At 39.2% G+C, this 18491-nt stretch overlaps 1 protein-coding gene across 1 annotated transcript in view; it reads right to left on the reverse strand.

Moving 5' to 3' along the window:
* The window catches only part of LOC143288375 (transmembrane protein 132C-like), a 59178-nt gene that overhangs the window by 39713 nt on the left and 974 nt on the right, over window positions 1–18491 (reverse strand). Inside the window, exons 2-3 of the mRNA XM_076596775.1 lie at window positions 15886–16714; window positions 11703–11852 (exon numbers count right to left, since the gene is read on the reverse strand). Coding sequence (XP_076452890.1) covers window positions 11703–11852; window positions 15886–16714 — 979 coding nt within the window. The remainder of the gene's footprint in view (window positions 1–11702; window positions 11853–15885; window positions 16715–18491) is intronic.

The following is an 18491-nucleotide window of genomic DNA, read 5'->3' on the forward strand; positions in this document are numbered from 1 at the left end:
ATTCACTCCATCCACTCCACACCACACCACACCTCCCTCCCACCCTCACTTGCTTCCTCCATCTCAACAGAGACCCCTATGCCCTATTTCCACTGTAAATATAAACCTATGCCCCTATTTATTTCCACCATAGGCACCTCTGCCCCTATCTCCACCATAGACACCTATGCCTCCTATAGCATACACGTACAAATAATTTTCATGTGCTACAGCATGCCCCTCCTGTTCCACAGGCTGACAACATACATGAACCACCAGGTGAAATCAGCTGTGAGGCAGCTCGCCAACAGCATACATTTATGCACAAGATGTTCCCGACGTGCGGTGCGTGAAACTGTTCTGTATAGTAGTAAAAAGGGGAGCAAGGGAGCCAGCGAGCAAGCAGGCCCAAGACTTCTTTGACATTATTAAAAGATGGGATACATATCCCTCCCGGGCATGATTCTTTATTATTTTTACCTGGGCCCTCCGCTTGACCTTCTGCACTACTGAACTTTTTCTCTTTCACCTGGCTGCTCACTCCATCCTTCAACAACAAGTCCGACACTCTGGGCAGAGTAGCAGCACTCATAAACAAACCAGCAGAGCTGATTACAGCACAGATACGAGGCAGACTGCGGGAGGATGTAATGGTTGCTGTTACACAGAGCCTGGGCAAAACCAGATGTGAAGCAACACAGGGGTTTGTTGACAAAGGCAACCTAACATACATAAGGCAACCTAACAGATCTATACCTCTGCTCAGCCATTTACCATTCCATACTATGTTATCACATATTCGTACGAACAAGCAGTGATTGATACATGCTCACATAATTCACACACACACACACATTTTTTTTTCAGTACCACATTTAAACTAACTTGTCACAAATCATTCAAGTTTCTATTTGCTTCCAGTTATACTTTACCATTCAAGCAAATATTTCATCATGCCAAGGCTTAGCATTAAAACGAGCATTCAGTTTATAGCAAGTAACTGTTCTACTGTTCTATCACTGTTTTCTTCATAACTGTGCACAGTAAAATCAAACCATATATATATATATATATATCTGAGAACATCATAAAACCTATTTTCCTGAATTACAGAGCAGCTAGTGGCAAGGCAACATGTGTGGGGAAGGTGGGGAGGGGTCAGGGGGGGGGAGGGGGGTCGGCAGTGGGTGGCAGTTTATGATGGATCTAATTTCTGCTGACAAATCCTTCGTAACATTTGTGCACTGAAGGCCATGTTCTGTATTCATAATGAATAATCTAAGCTGACTGTGATGGTGGTGGTACAGTGGTATATGTGACATTGAGAGTGGGTGTAGACAATATCCAAATTAACATGTTTGTTTTAAGGAAGAAAAAAAAAGGAATGCTCATTTTTTACAGGATGATATTGAAACAGAAACACAAGAACTTTGTCCTGAGTGAGCATGACTGCATGTGTGTTCTACATGTATGTTATGTGCATGCATTCAGACAAACAAAACCAACATACATGCCTGTAAGCATACATCAACATGACACTGACATAAATTCATGCACATGTAGATTACTGTTCTGGGAAGATGAACCCCCCCCCCCCGCCCCCCTCCACCCCTCAGCCCCATCCCCCCTCCCCAAAAAACCGTTCCCTTTTCTTTATGCCAGTCATTCCCCTGTGTCCTTTCTCCCCCTCCACATTCTCCTTAACCTCCCCCCAAAAAACTCTGGAGTGATGTCTGTCTCTATTCATGTGCCACATGCTGTCTCAGAAACATGTAGTCTTTCTTGTCCCCAGGAGAGCTTCAGGGGGGGGCTCTCCACCCAAATGCCAAATCACTTAATTGCAGACACATACAAAGCTGCCCTGGAAACAATCTTCCAACGCCTACTTTCCTTTAAAAACGCTCACACAAACTTGTGTGCAGTGTTTCACTGTTGGCTGTCTTTCTCAGTGTCTGTCTGTCTGTCTGAACATTTACAGGAACAAGCAGTTTATTTGCTATGTTTCATTTGTTTGTATGTTTGTCTGTCTGTCCTCTATCAGTATCATAACCTGCATTCACAAACATCTGACTGTAATGAATGTGGTGAATAAATTAACAAGTCAGTGCTTCATTCTTTGACTTTAAACTAAAACTAGCAAAAGTAGAAAACAAAACAAAACAAACAAAAAAAAACCCCAGAAAAGTGTGACAGCTACATGGCTGCATTTCATGGAAATATACTCACATGCCCTAAACTGTTTTCTTTTAATTAAATGTTTAAGCATTCTCTCTCTCTCTCTCTCTCTCACATCCATGCACGCAGAACACACTGAGAGAAAGAGAGAGATTCTCTAAAGAGAGAGAGAGACAGAGTCACACACAGAGAGACTGAGTCACAGAGAGAAACAGAGAGCAAACATCACCCCCAAACCCAGTTCCACCAATTAAATGAAACCCCTCTGCCAAGTGATGTAAGTGTCATGTTTGATCATTCCCACTGCTGATCCTGCCTAGGACCTGGCACCAACCCCAGCATCTCCCCCTCCCTACTCCCCCCCCCCCCCCACCCCTGCCCCCCCAGCAATCAACTTTCAGTGCAGAATAAACTTTCTCTCTCTCTGTCTCTGCCATGCACATATTCATTCACACCACATGGCTCATGTTGTCCAAGGTGTCCTTCATAATTCATCTTCACAATTATTTCATTTGTTCTCAACTAGCCAAACAGTAACTGAGTAAGTAGACAAGACAGATGCAGTTTCCATTTTTGTGGGATCTGGTTGTATTACTGCTCACTTTTCAGCAGTACAGCAGTGACAGAAAAAAAAATTAATGGATCTGCTGACCGATGAAAATAACCATGAATATCAATCTCTATTTGTCCGACTATGACCATCCGAACAGCAGAGGAGGCAACTGCTGTCCCGACTATTTGGACTAGAATTTGATTATAACAGTGGAGAGTGTCTTGCCCAAAATACATCCCCTCTCTCTCTGCCAAGAGGAAAAAAATTAATGGATTTGTTGATGGATGAAAATAACCAAAAAAAACAAACAATCTCTATTATTTGTTGATGTTTTATGAATATCAAAACAACAAAAGGTTTCACCAAAAATACACACTTTCATTATCACGATTGCTTTTGTATTGTATGGTACTGTAATATTTATGTTCAAGCATCGAAACAACAAAAGGCTTCACCAAAAATAGGCACAGTTTCATCACCATGATTGCTTTGTATTGTAGCTTGTACAGTACTGTAATATTTCTTTTGGTCACAACAGATCTAAACATTTCTGTTGGGGGGGAAATTAGGCTGCTCCAGTCTACCTAAGGAGAGTATGTCACTGAAGTGTAGTGTCACTTAAGTGTAGCGTCAATGCCCCCCACGCCCCTCCCGGTGTGTGGATTTTCACTTTTGAAATAGATCTTCATGTAGACGTGGAAAAAGCTCCCTGATAACCTCCGTCATTCTGATTCCCTCGCATCTTTTAAATCTCGTCTCAAAACTCACCTTTTCCCTCAGCAATAAGTTCAATTGTGGCAGGTCCACAACTACATGCATGTATATGAATGTGTATTGTGTGTGCGTGTGTCTATGTAAGTTTGTGCCTGCCTATGTGTGCGTATGTGTTAGGGTAGCTGTTAGATACACATGTATGTTAAAATGTATGTATGCAGTGTGTGTGTGTGTGTGTGTGTGTGTGTGTGTGTGTGTGTGTGTGTGTGTGTGTGTGTGTGTGTGTGTGCGCGTGCGTGTGTGTGTGTGTGTGGTCACATTTTGGTGTGTGTATGTAACATAGATATAATGTTTTATGTTATCAAAAGCGTTTTTGTAAAGCACCTAGAGCAGATTTCTGGATAGTGTGCTATATAAGTATCCATTATTATTATCATTATTAGAATTTGTCAGGGACAGTTGTCTTGTTGCCACGGAATCTTTTTGTGTTTCTCTCTCTCTCTCTCTCTTTTTTTAAAATTTTTTTAATTTAACATTCACCAAGTGCATGACACTTTCATTCATCATGTATCATCCAAAACACTAGAGGCCAAACTACCGCTTGAGGTCTAGTGGAGTGCAGAGTAAAAATTCCAGTCCATGTGGGAAATCAAACTCTTAGACACTTGCTTTCTATATGGGAACATTAGCACTTGAACTCCACTTTACAGCATCAAATCATGTATTTTTCATTTTAACTTTTTAATTTAATTTTATTTTTTTTTTTTATTTTTTTACTTAATCCAAAAGAGCCTGGAGGTAAAATAATTAAAACTAAATTGCCAAATGGGTGGTCTGGATGCATGAATAGCACAGGTGTACGATACAACGAAGAAATGTTTTCAGATAGATCTATAGATCCAACATGAACTGATGCATTATCACTTTTAAAACATTATTTTAAATTTTTTTAAAATCAAACTGATCCAAAAAAAAAAAAAAAAAAATCTCCATTAAAGCCGGAAAAGCGCAATATAAAGCAATAAAAACTGATGATAAAACTACAAGGCAGTAAACAAACGTGTTCCCACCAAAAAACACAGAACTTTCAAGCCTTTTTCATGTCTTATCATGGGTGCACTTAAAAGAACATTCTGTTGAGAGGTTCCCCAGGGCCTCTTTCAATCTTTAATTTCTCCTCTACATCATGTGCATGTAGGACACCCTAACCTTTGTGATAACTCAGATAAGTCTTTAATCGGGGGGGGGGGGGGGGGGGGGGGGAAAGAGATTATCACTTCACACATGGTTTCCTCAACTGTGCATCCGACTCCAAGCAGATAACATCAAACCAGGAATTTCTTACACAAGCAAAGTTACAGCCAAAGCAGCAACAGGAAGGAGCAAGCAATCAAAAGGAGCAAAGGCAGGATGTGTGTGTGTGTGTGTGTGTGTGTGTGTGTGTGTGTCTCTGTGTGTGTGTGTGTGATGAAGAGGGGGGGGGGATGGCAAGGGATGGGGAGGGGAGTGGAAGGTGTACAGATGCAGGAAATGAAGCAATAACAATGGCTGCCAAGAACCTCTCCACTCCAGCCTGTCTGCTACTATATTATTCAACTCCTGATCAAACATGTGGTGAGCTAAAAGCATTGTCAAGCCAACTCTCTTACAATCTCGCCCTCACCACCACAAATAAAATTTCTGTTTTTTGCTTTTTTTTGGTTCACTCTTCATTTGATGAATTGTTAAAGTTTCTAATTCTTCCCTTGTACACAACCACCACACAACATTTGTATTCTTATAACGTCATTACAACAGTAGGAATATCTTCAATACTGAATACAGAAAGTACAGAATTCAAACTGAAAGTGAAGTGAGTCAAATGCGGGTTCCTTACGCTTGTACCAGAGAATAAAATAAACAAGTACAACTACTGATAAAAGGAATAGTCAATTAACATGACAAGGAATACATATATTCAAATAATGCAAACATGTATATGTCAATTCCATGGGATAGTGTTATTTGTTGCTTACATACATGATGTATGCATGTCCAATACTGCAACAGTGTAGCTTTAGTCACAAGCCTCACTGTCACACTCCATCATTGATGGAAGCTGTTTTTGTGTTGTTTAGTTTACAGATTATATCTGGTGATATCTAAATCAATAGAGGTTGTTTTTATGGGATTCATCCAATTCCTTGTACCAGTGAGTTAGTGCAGGTTTTAAATTTCAATGAGAATGACAAATATGATGACCTGTTCAGATTTCCAACAGCATACAGTAATACATATTTGTCCAAGTCAATAACAGTACTTTAAAAACAAATTACCTATTTTCCACATGTGCCATCAATCCCAGAGGCATACCATTAGTGTTTTATGGTATAGCAGCAACGTGAACAATAATTCATACATATACAATCTTTATCAACTATAACCTGGATAACATTTCAGCACCGTCTGTCGTGTTTCCATCCTCAGATCCTATCAACACAACAATCCAGGCATTCAATATACACTGTCAAAACAGACTGATCAAAATGATTCAAAAGAACAACAACATTTACTTCAAAGCCAGACACACATCAGTCGAAGTCAATCAACATTCTCTCAGTCTGGTCAGGACCAGCTGACAGGGATTTTCTTCGCTTGGTTAGTCAAGTGCACACTATATGTTTATGCTGTGGTAGACACTGTGTCTGCAAGGCTGACTTGTAGCAGACAGCCTGTCTGCAGACTAACTTTTGTTAACAATGGCTTATGTAAAGTCTCTCTCTCTCTCTCTCTCTCTTAGTCTTACTCTCTCCCTCACACACACACACACATAACAAAGGGAACTTCAGGATGACTGACAGTGGTCAATGTGCAGTGTAACTTGCTTCCACTAGTACTAGTACAAAAATGCATACAGTGTAAAGGAATCACCTGTGTCCATAAACCTGAATAAAAGGTTGTTTTGATGAAAATGCACAATACAGTCCCTCAGTGCAGCTTCTCCACCCCAACTCTCCCCTGAAATTGTGAAACTCAACAACTGGTACTGATCAGTACTGCTAACAATACAAAGATCTACTAGTACCAGGCTCCAAGCCCAGTTCAAGAATGTGGCATCCAATGGGAGCAATACTTTGCATGCATGTGCATATAAAATTATACAAGCATACATGCTTAAAACTACTTTTAATTCTGACAGATTCTATAAAAAGATGCAAGCAAAATATATGAACCATGTGATGAATGAATGGTGTCTACTAAAAGTAAACATGGATGTACATGTGTGTGTATGTGGGTGGTCGGGAGGGGGGGGGGGGTATGCACATGCGAGTATGAGTACATCTGTGTGTGCATGGAAGCAAATGTTTACAGATATATGTGTCTGTATACATGTGCATGTGCAGGAGTGTATGTGTGGTTGTCAATTACAAATATACCTGGGTGATGCATCCACGTATACTGCTGTCTCTTATATCATGTTCATGATGTTGTAGTATGTTGAAGAATGGGATGAAAAATATTCAAATGTCTACTCTATGTGTGTGTGTATCAACAGTGCCTATTCATATACCTGCACTGTCTATGCATATAAAACCTTCAAGAGCATTCATCCATGAACACAACATATCCTCACAATGTCATTGTCAGCATATATATTTGAAAACACACACACACACACAGTCACACACACACACACCCCTCAATACTTTTTTTACTAGCAATTTTTTGAAAATGTTCACTGGGGCATGTTAACTGCCTTAGGGGTATTTTTGTTCTTTGCCAAAGATACCCAGTACAGCCTGGTTCACTGGTGGATAAGATCAAATAAACAAGGAAAACTTTTTATATGTTGGTTATGAAGCTATAAATCTGAATTTCAAAGCAAGCCTTCAGACTCTAGCACTTGACTTGTCTTGAGTAGCAGAGTCAACCATAGAACAGTCCACTGCTTTGTCTTGTGTTAAGACTTTTTAAAGGAAACAAGACTTAAGACCTGTGAATTTCACTCTGAGCCTTTCGTTTAAAGAAAGTCAACCACAAGGTTTGTTATACCTGACTGAACTGAGCTTCTATGATTCTCTCTCCCTCCCTCCCTCGCTGTGTGTGTGTGTGTGTGTGTGTGTGTGTGTGTGTGTGTGTGTGTGTGTGTGTGTGTGTGTCTGTGTGGTCTGTGTGTGTCTGTGTGAGAGTGTGTATGTGTCTGAGTGTGTGTATGTGTGTCTCTGTCTGTCTGTGTATCTGTGTCTGTGCCTGTTTGTCTCTTGTGTGTGCTTGTCTGTGTCTGTCTCTCACTCTGTGTGTGTGTGTGTGTGTGTGTGAGAGAGAGAGAGTGAGTCTGTGTCTGAGTGTGTGTATAGTGTGTGTCTCTCTCTGTCTGTGTCTCTGTGTCTGTGCCTGTGCCTGTGTGTCTCTGTGTGTGCCTGTCTGTGTGTGTGTGTGTGTGTGTGTGTGTGTGTGTGTGTGTGTCTGTCTGTGATTTACTGTGAATTGTGAATATGTCACATTATGTGTGTTGTAACTGTTGTACGATTTGCCTCACAAACAGCATGCCTTTAATATTTTTAAGTGAGTTTATATAACATCTGTTTGAGCTCAGTCCAGAGCCTTATAAATCTTTTATCTTCACCCTCTTCCCCTCACACTCTAAGCTCCTGTCCAACCCCTAAAAAGTTTGCAATTTTTTGCCAGCCAGGCCAGCTCGTGTTTTATCTCCTTAAATCGGATCACAGCAACAGAAATTTACAGCCTTTCATTTGCATTTTAAATACAAAGCACGGCTATCTTTGAAGTGACAGCTATAAATCTTGTGTGCTCTTTTAAGCAATGTGATGAAGTGACCATGAATCAATGTGCATACACACAAGTGCGCGCGCGCACACATACACACATTCATGCATACACATACTATGCATACACACACAGATGTGTGAACTCACTCACACACTCACACACACACACACACACACACACACACACACACACAGAGGAGGGGAATGTACTTTAAATTTATGCACAAAACAAGAAAGGAGACAAACATGGGATTGAGTGCAGACACACAAATAGTTTGTACACGTACTACAAAACTTATAAGTTTTAAAAACCAATGAGATCCCAGCAAAAAGCCATAATTAACTTTAAACTGATGCAAGTTAAACTGATAAAGTTCAGACTGACACAGAAAATACAAACAGCAATAAACTCAACTTCAACCATCATCATATCAATTGATCAATATTCAATAATTTAACAGTGTCGTGGAATGCAGATCAGAGCAGAGGAGTGCAGTGCAGTGCACTGTATTGCAATGCAGTGTGCACAGTATAGTGTGATGCAGTATTGTAGCAGTTCAAAATGGTTCTTTCTCAGTTTAGCAATTGATTGTGACTCTGTTCAAAAGAAATCTGAGTTGCTCTTCAAATGAAGTTTTCCAGAGAATCTGTAAGCTCTACACCGCTAAGCTACTTTCATCAGCCCTCCACACACACACTTGATCACCTCCCAAAATGTACACACACACACATATATATATGCATGTACCACATCACATTAATTTATGTTATGCAATATTCATAGATCTTGCGAAACAAACTAGTTCTGATATAGATCTTTGGGCTCCTGTTGTAGGGGAAAATATGCTAATATTCTACTGTTATCGCATCAGTCTGCCACATACTACACACTATATACCCTGTCCCATGACAACTAACTAAATATTTAATCCTACCAAATGGTGGTGGAGGAAAGGGCAGGGCAGGACATTGGGGGACCAGGGGTAAACTTTCCATCAGGTGCCAATCAACCTGGCCAGCCCTCAGCCATTACATTACCTTGCCCATCAAGGCCAGCCAGGCCACCAACCAGCCCCCTTCCACCTTAAATCACTTTATCGACCTCTCTCTCTCTCTCTCTCACTGTCTGTCCTCTCTCTCTCTCTCTGCCTCCACCACCCACCCAGCAAAAGCTGGCTAAGCTGAGCTGAGCGGGTGGCAACTGGCAGAGAGGGAGGCTGGGCAAGCAGGCCTTTCAACCACCCAACACAGACCAGGAAACATCAATATCTGGCAGCCATCAACAACCCATTTGCATTCCATCCCCCACCACACACGCACGCGCACACACACACACACACACCGGTTATCCCCCCCTCAATCCCTTGACATTTTGAGGCCCCCTTAGGCTCTCTCTCCACCTGCCTACCACCTTATCCCACTTCCACAACCCCACCACTCTGAGAGTCTCTGATTCCACCTACTACTTCTGTTGCCCCATTTTCACCCCAACTCTCCACCCCCCTACCCCTTGCTGCTTCAATATACCCCACACACCCTTCCACTCCTGGCTGAAATAACAAGTACTGTTGCCACGGTAACAGAGGCACTCTCCCCAGGGAAACAGATCTCCAGTCTAGTCAATAGTACCAGTAGAGTGGATGAGCTGGAAACATGGGGGTGATAAAGGAAGGATGGGTCTGCTGCCCGAGGTAACAACATAATTACATAAGGAGTGGTGGTGACACCACACAAATCTGGTTTTCATACACTCACACTGTCACAGTTTCGCAATTTATCAAATTCTGTCATTTCTACGCCAAGAGAATTGCCTTGACCTTTTCCTCTCTTGTGAAATGGAAGCAAACAGAGCCCACACAGGAGTAAAGGTAGCGATCCATTCAGAGTACTAAAAAAAAATATATATATATATAAAAAAAGCTTAAGCCTGTCATTGACTTCTGAAGCAAGATTTTGAAAACAACTTTTTTTCCATGACAAAGACAATACTGTTTTTATGCCACTTACACTTATATGATACTGGTTTACATATTAATTTTTACATTTCATACTCATAGTGAACACAACCTTCAACCAGTTCAAGCAAGATAACATGGAAATGCCAATGTCAGAATTCAAAATGTCACTATCAACTTGTTCCACCTGCAATTTGATCTGCCAGTTGACAAAACACACACACACACACACACGCACACACCAAAAGAAAAACAATGGTTGCAAAGTTCTCTGAATCGAACCATGGTTCATCTTATCTGAGACTCTGACTTCAACATACACTCATGCACACACGCATGCATGCATGCACGCACGCACGCACGCACACACACACACACACTCTTACACCAAAAGAAAAACAATGGTGCAAAGTTCTCTGAATCAAACCATAGTCCACCTTATCCAAGATATTGACTACAATATGCACGCACATGCTCACACACACATACATGATACAACACACACACACACACCACACACACACACACACACACAAACACGGAATGATAGATACACCTCAACACACAAGTCACAAGTTACACTGTATGTATGCAAATTACACATGACACAAGTCACTCCACATGATATAATGTGTATATAAAGTCTACAGTAAGAACAATTTGAAATTTCATGTCTCTCACTCAATGTAATTGAACCTGAAGATGTAAAACAAATGTCTACAGACAGTACTGAACTCGTAGTATGTGTAATTAAACACATGTTAACCCTCATATTCAAGGGCTTTTTGTTGTTGCTAGTTTTTGTTTTGTTGTTGTTGTTGTAGTATCTTGAAGACCTTTGAAACCTTGACCCAATGTAATCTTTACTGACACAAAATCAGTTTGGATATTTCTTAAAGAAAATTACCCACATATCCTATGTGTTCCACTTCAGGTTCAATTCACATCTTGAATAGGAAACACACAGAATGCCACCTGAACACTTTCTTCCACATTATATGAAATCAAGGTCAAGATAAAAAAAACTTTATCAGATCAAATGATCCTGATATGACCCTGATTCAAAGTCAAGTTCGCTTAACACTGTACACTCAATATTAAAAGATTTTTCTGCATTTTCTTTATATATCATTACTTTTTTTGTTGTTATTTCTAAGCCATATTGAAACTATCACTATCACAGTATCACTATCAGTGTATGCTGTTTCAAGACAATCATTTGTATTGTACTAATGTAAGGAACCAAAGGAGGGAAATCCTATTTACAAATGACACCCACTTTTTTTTCTTTTCTTTTTTTTAATCTGACATGCTCACTCCCTCATTCTGATTTTATCAAAGTCTGATGTTCCACTTCCAGTACGCCAATTTACAGGCTGCCAGTGTGTGCTCCAATGTGAAACTTGTGAATAATCCTAAGTTGCACACAATTTAACCATTCAAATATATATACACACACAAACACACACACACACACACACACACATATATATATATATATATATATATATATATATATATATATATATATCATTCATACATGCATGCAAGTTTTACCTCGTGCTCTTTGTGTACTTGAAGGAATCTTTGACATAAGCAGTCACAGAGGCTGCCCGCTGTTTGTTGTTGTTCTCAAAGTAAATGTTCCACGCACTGTCTTCTCCAGGTAATGCCGCTATCACCCGCAAACCATGCCGTACTTTAACCCTGTGTACAAGGAAAAAAAAGGTTATTGTAATCTGTATTAAAATGAACAACCTCACAAATATCCATCAAGTGTCTTTTCATTTGTTTCCTTGTTTATTAGTAATATTACAACATCAGTAATAATAGTAACTGAAAATCATCATATCATTTTCAAAAAGATCAGAAACACTAACCATACATTTTTTACTTTCAAAATAAACTATTTTCTATGATGTTCACAATGTGACACACTACCACTACAGGATCAGTGGGCTTCAACTCTCACATTCACAGAAAAACAACAACTTTGTATCTGACTATGGCAGAATAAGTGGGTTCTTCTTTGTTACAAGTTCTGTATCAGTGTATTCATATGACTACCTTTAAAATGCCAGATTTGTCTTTCGACCTATTCTGAAAATATTGGGGCCACTGGCTAAAATGTCAAACTAGTAATACTGTGCGATTGTCATGGTATGGGTTGGTGGGGGGATCCTTTCAAACTGGTAATACTGAGATAATAAAAAGCATAGAAAAAAAAGTTCATTCTATATTTCAAATATGATGGGTTTCACAGTATTTGGGTCAGAGATAAATCTTGGTTTAAGTGGCATCAATCTTACAAGTTTCTGTCAATTTTATATTTTACACTTACAGGCTCGGTCTTCAAAGTTCAAGACTCATTTGTGATACACACTTAATGAAGTTAATCCAGCAACAACAACAACAAAAATCATGAGGAAAGAAGAGAGATTAAAAAAAAAAAAAAAAATCACTGAAATTAGTAAAAATGTGTTCTGTATTAATATTCTTCAGCTTTGGTTTGGGGGGAGGGGGATTGGGGGGGGGGGGGGGGGGCATCTTCGCAGGTTCGAACCATGCATTTTTAGGTGGGAAACAAGTAGACTTAAGCACTAAACCGCACCTGCCAACACATAACCAAAAGCAACATGTATTATATTATAATCTAAACAACGGGCGCAATAGCCAAGTGGTTAAAGCATGGGACTTTCAAACTGAGGGTCCCAGGTTCAAATTTCAGCAACAGTTCCTGTTGGGTGAAGGGTGGAGATTTTTCCGATCTCCCAGGTCAACATATGTGCAGACCTGCTTGTGCCTGAACCCCCTTTGTGAGTAAATTTCTTGCATTTATGCCATACATGTGTTGATAACATTTTATGGAGTGTGGGGGTGGGGGTGGGGGACAGAATAAGACAATATCTTTGGTGTTTTTCAAGCCCTGGCAACAAACATTAATTCAAGAAGTTTTCAACTGAAGAAAGACTGGTCAACACATTTCATCAACCCAATCTCTGAAGATGTCTCCAAAAGTTGGTCAATGCTTGGTCACAAAATATGCAGTTTCCAACATATTTTATGCACAGTAACTACAGCAATAGTCTTGAATCAAAGTCTGAGATTTGTACAGTGTATTCTTCAAATTCTATTAAAATTATTAGAGTGCAGATTGATGGATTTTCTCTCCTATTCCTGAGAGATCACATTTTCATATTGAAAAATTTTAAGTTCTTCTCGGATCTCCACATTTTCAAGACTTTCACTCATCTTTCATTGTTTCGTTCAACAAATTTCAAGATTAAAAGCCACGACCCATATGGCGGAATGCTCTACATTCTCCAAAGCATGCTACAGAACAAAAGGCAAGATCATTAATTTTTTTCTTTCTTTTTTTTTTCTGGCTACAAGTACAATGGCCTTGACAACTATGACACCCATGGATGCCATTCATATTTCATGATTTTTGTCATAGAACTGCGTCTTTTGGGGACTTTACAGGTTAAACTAAGGCTGTACTTCAAACCGTACTACCACACAGATAAAAAAAATTCTTCCAAATACACATGTACCAAAAATTCTTCCAAATGCACATGTACCATACACAAAAACAAAAAAAGTTATGACTGTTTTTGTTTTCAATCAAAGTTATCATGACTGTTTTTGTTTTCAATAAAATACCAATTTACTATACTGGTAATAATCTATTTCAGTCAAAAAAGGAAATTTAGCAACATAATTTTTTTGGTAATTGAAAACTAATAACTAAAATATTTTTGTTTTATAACTTGTCATGTTTTCTGTCAGTGTCAATCTGGTCACATTCTCAATGTCTGAGGTGTTCATTTAAGTTTCTTTGATGACAATTAAAATTTTTAACATTTTTGTAATACTGACATTCAATGATTAATAATATAAATTGTTACCTGTTAAAGCAGTTGTTTTAATTGAATAATTTGAATATTAAAAAAAACACCCCCTATTTCTCTCTAATATTTAATTCCTCACCCTACTAAAAAAATTTTAAAAAAAAAAAGAAAAGAAGAGAGAATACAGTCTATTGTGCTCCCATCTGCTTCTGCAAGCTTGGATGAGGGCTCACAAACTCGCGGAAATGGCCAGAATTATTCTAATTTCAGTAGCCCAATGCTCCTCTTAGCACAGTAAGTGGTACCGTATCAGTGTATGAAGTTCCCATGACTGTCCATTCACAGCACTCAAGCTATTTCCTATTCCTAGACCTGTGCTGGTACTGAAGTACTTGTGCTGGTCTCACACTATAACAGTATAAGTAGGTGCCGGCAGACTTTTTCAGAAAAAAAACCTAGTGATATACTTTTTGTTTTTTCATATAGAGCTTATTGAAAGAAACAAAACAATACAAATATTACACTAGTTCCGCCTCTTTCGATTCCAGAGATATCGCTGTTTGAAGATTGCACAGTCTGTGATGCTACTGTACAAGTACAGAGCTTTCAGTCCACAGGCAATTTAATACTGTGACTGTTACCAGTACACAAGCACTAATAATGATAGTAAAAACATGATCTAGATAAGACAAGAATCATATTTTTTTCATGTATTTAACAGATTATCATAATTTTCAACTTCTTCTTCTTCTTCTTCTGCGTTCGTGGGCTGCAACTCCCACGTTCACCCGTATGTGCACGAGTGGGCCTTTACGTGTATGACCGTTTTTACCCCGCCATGTAGGCAGCCATACTCCGTTTTCGGGGGTGTGCATGCTGGGTATGTTCCTTGTTTCCATTTCAACTGAACTTTTCTATTAACAAGTAATAAAGGATATATATATATATATATATATATATGTGTGTGTGTGTGTGTGTGTGTGTGTGTGTGTGTGTGTGCACATACATAAACTACATTCCATTTCAAATAAAAGCATCTGAACTTTTTCCATAAAGACAAATAATAAAGATACTCGAGACATAATTTAAACTTAAAGAAAAACATTGGGGTTTTTTCAGACAAAAGTCTGAAAAGAAAACATGTATTACATTTGGAAACACACAGGATAAGAACTTTATATATATAATCATAACATACACCCTTTACCCACCAGGCACTGTCAGGATCAAACCCAAGACTGTCACTTCAAATTCAGTTTAAGTGAACAAATTCACAACAGTCGAAGTATTTAAGTTAACCATTTGCAACTTTTTTTCAATTCCACATGATAAATTGACAGTGATACAAATAATACTAAGAACAAATACTGAACACAGCAAAACTTGCAGTTCTGTTACCAGTGCTGTATTACTAGCAAAGAAGCAGCAACTGTTTCAAATGGAAAAAAATGTAAGTTCTGTAATGTTCAGTGTAAAAAGAGCTCTATGATGTGACCAGCTGAACTTTTTATTAACTACTGAGTGAAATCTCAGACAAACTAAAACAAAAATGAAAACATACCGGTTTTTTTTTGTTTTTTTAAAAAATCATATACATCATTACATGCATACATATGAAATAGAACTGTTATTTGTTAACGCAATACCTCAATTACTGAATTAGTCAATAACTGGATTCGTGCACTAAAAATAGGGTCAGTGGTAAGTGTACTTGCAAGGTTAATGTGAAGGTACCAAGAACCGTGAATACTGTACCTGTACCATAACATTTTTAAAATAAAAAATTTATAATCAATTCTATTGATCTGTACCACATTAATACTAATTAACTCACTCTCTCCAGAGGTCTCACACACTCACACAATGAGTGAATGACGCAAACAACTCACCTGATGACAAACACTTGAAGTCCTGAGTTCCTTTCCAGCAGGACAGGAACCTCAAACTTGGTGCCTGGGCGGTATCCACGGGTTGGTATCCTGAAAATTAAATCTTGGTCCTTCTCCTCCTGGTACGTCAACTGCTGCTCCACCAGAGGGACCGTGGCGATGAACTTGCGCTGCGTGTTGGTGGAGTTAGCCAGCGACCGTGCCGGGATGATGGTGTTGGAGGCACTGGCACACTCCTGGTTCTCCTCCACACGAGAAATATCGTAGTACACCGACACCTGGGTGGAGTTCTGCCGCCACCAGGACTCTGGCAAGTGAATCCCTGCGACACAGGCGTCGTGATCCTCGCTGAGCACACACACTGAGGAGAACTGTTCTGTGCCGTGCTGAACAAACAGCTGGCCGCACCACTGCTGGTTGTATCCATAGTAGCTGTAGATCAAATCCTGCTTTTTGCGACCGATCAAAGGCTGCGCATGAATCAAAACCTGCAGCAGCGGATGCTTGAGAAAGACTTTGTCGGTCACTAAGTGGGCACTGACATCCATGTTGTAGATGATCTGTCTGTGCATGGACTTTTTGCGCAGGTAATCCTCCATGCTATTCACGTCCGCCGAAAACGATCCCTCAACAAAATCATTGGGCACTGCCTGGTACACATCAAAAGGTCCCAGGTTGGCCCGCAGTTTGTACAGTTCAGCAGGATGTGTAAGAATGAAGGTTTCTCGCTCCATGTTGTCCTCTGCTGGGCGATACCGAGTGTACACTGGCTTGAGAAAATAGCCATCTTTGCGATCCTCAAAATTGATCTCCACACCACACAAAGTCCCTGTGAAACAAAACCAGATTACTTAAAAAATAAGGTATCACATTGTCAAATTGTGTACTTGGGTTTCAAAGAGAGAGAGAGAGAGAGTGGGTGGTTCTGAATGTAGCTGTTCCCATAAACAGTGTGTGTGCGCGTGCGCACGCACACGTGTGTATGTGTGTGTCTATGTATGTCATTGTGGGTGTTTGCCAGTGCTTGTGTGTGTTTGTGGGGTTGGAACTTGGAGGGGTTGGGGGGCTGGCGGGAAGGGTTGGAGAGACTGAGGGGAAAAAGAGATTACCTGTGAATCAAAGCAGCACAATATGATGAATATCATAATTTAAAAACATACGATTATTTTGTATTTGACTGAACAACACAAGTTAGCTAGCTTGAAGAAAATTTTGTCAAAACATTTCTAGACTTTTCCATCCTTTTAATCTTTTTTTCTTTTTTTAACCTGCTGAAAGAGCAGTATTATCATTGATTGACAATGTCAATTTGTTTACCCACTACTTATCTGATCTACAGTGCAAGCTGACAGGACAGCAGAGGTCCAATCTGCCTGTGTTTGTACAAAAGTTCTCTTTTTTAAGTTATCTTTCAGTTTTAACAACAAAAAGTTGGGTGGTTGTGTTTTTCATGTTTTTTTTTTTCCTAGTTCATCTTTTCTTTCTCCTATCAGGTAGCCAACACCCCAAATGAAGTGTTTAAATGTAATCTGACACTGTGAAAAATGAATAACATAAGTGATACACAAACTAGGAAATTATTTATTCAAAGTAAAGAGCAAGCCTGTCTCGGAAGCTGGAGTCCTAGGGCAACAATCAACAGCAGTCAGTAATGCTAAAGTGTGTCAACATGGCTCTGTGCCAGACAAAGCTATGAATGTACAGGAGGAGGTATTTCTGTACAATGGGCAGGCTTGTGGTTGCAGCACACCCATCTCACACTAAGTTCAAGATCTGACTCATGCTTCACAAGGAATGATTTAATATCAACAAAGTTTATTTCTTCTTAAAAAAAAAAAAAAATCTTCTCTAAATTTCTAATGCAAATACTTTGTTAAAATTCTCTCTAAAAATGAATTGTCATTTGTAGCCACTGAGAATAGTGTGAAAATATTTTGTGAAAACAGTGGGGAAAGCAGAAAGTTCTTTATAACTTCTTAGAACTGTTTACTAATTCCTATTCACTACGTTTAAATCAACTTAAAATTCTTCTAACTTGTAAAGGATAATTTTTCGAAACTTCTGTCAACTAATCATTTCAAAAATTCTGTACAAACTGATTCCTCCAACATCAAAAGAGTTTGTGGAATTAGATGTCAGCAAGAATGTTATAAAATTTTACTTACACATCTAGTATTGTAGTAATAAAATGATGCAATGTTCATTATCATAATCAAATCAAATACACTTCTATACATTTTCATATTATGTTTGATTTAAAGTGTTCATGTCCAGCTGAATATTTTTGCCTTCAGGCTTTTTTTTTTTTTAGTATGTTCCTTGTTTATCTTTTGACTTTGACCTGTTTACTGCTTCTGTGATGGTGGTCCTGCACCCTCGCCAGCAGCTGATCGTCGTTCCGATTGTTCCAGTCTACAGCTGTTCTAATAAAGAACGAGCTCTTAAATTGTTCTGTTCTTGTTTCTGGAACTTATCATTTAGAAACTTGTGCATTGATCTGGCCAATACCTGTCCACACCAAAATTTGTTCCAACAAATTTCAGGATTTTTTTTCACTGGCCAGTTGTTTTTTATTCAGTGTAATGGTACACATTATCTGTGTTAGT

The sequence above is a fragment of the Babylonia areolata genome, chromosome 12 (assembly GCF_041734735.1).
Source record: "Babylonia areolata isolate BAREFJ2019XMU chromosome 12, ASM4173473v1, whole genome shotgun sequence".
Taxonomy (NCBI): Eukaryota; Metazoa; Mollusca; class Gastropoda; order Neogastropoda; family Buccinidae; genus Babylonia; species Babylonia areolata.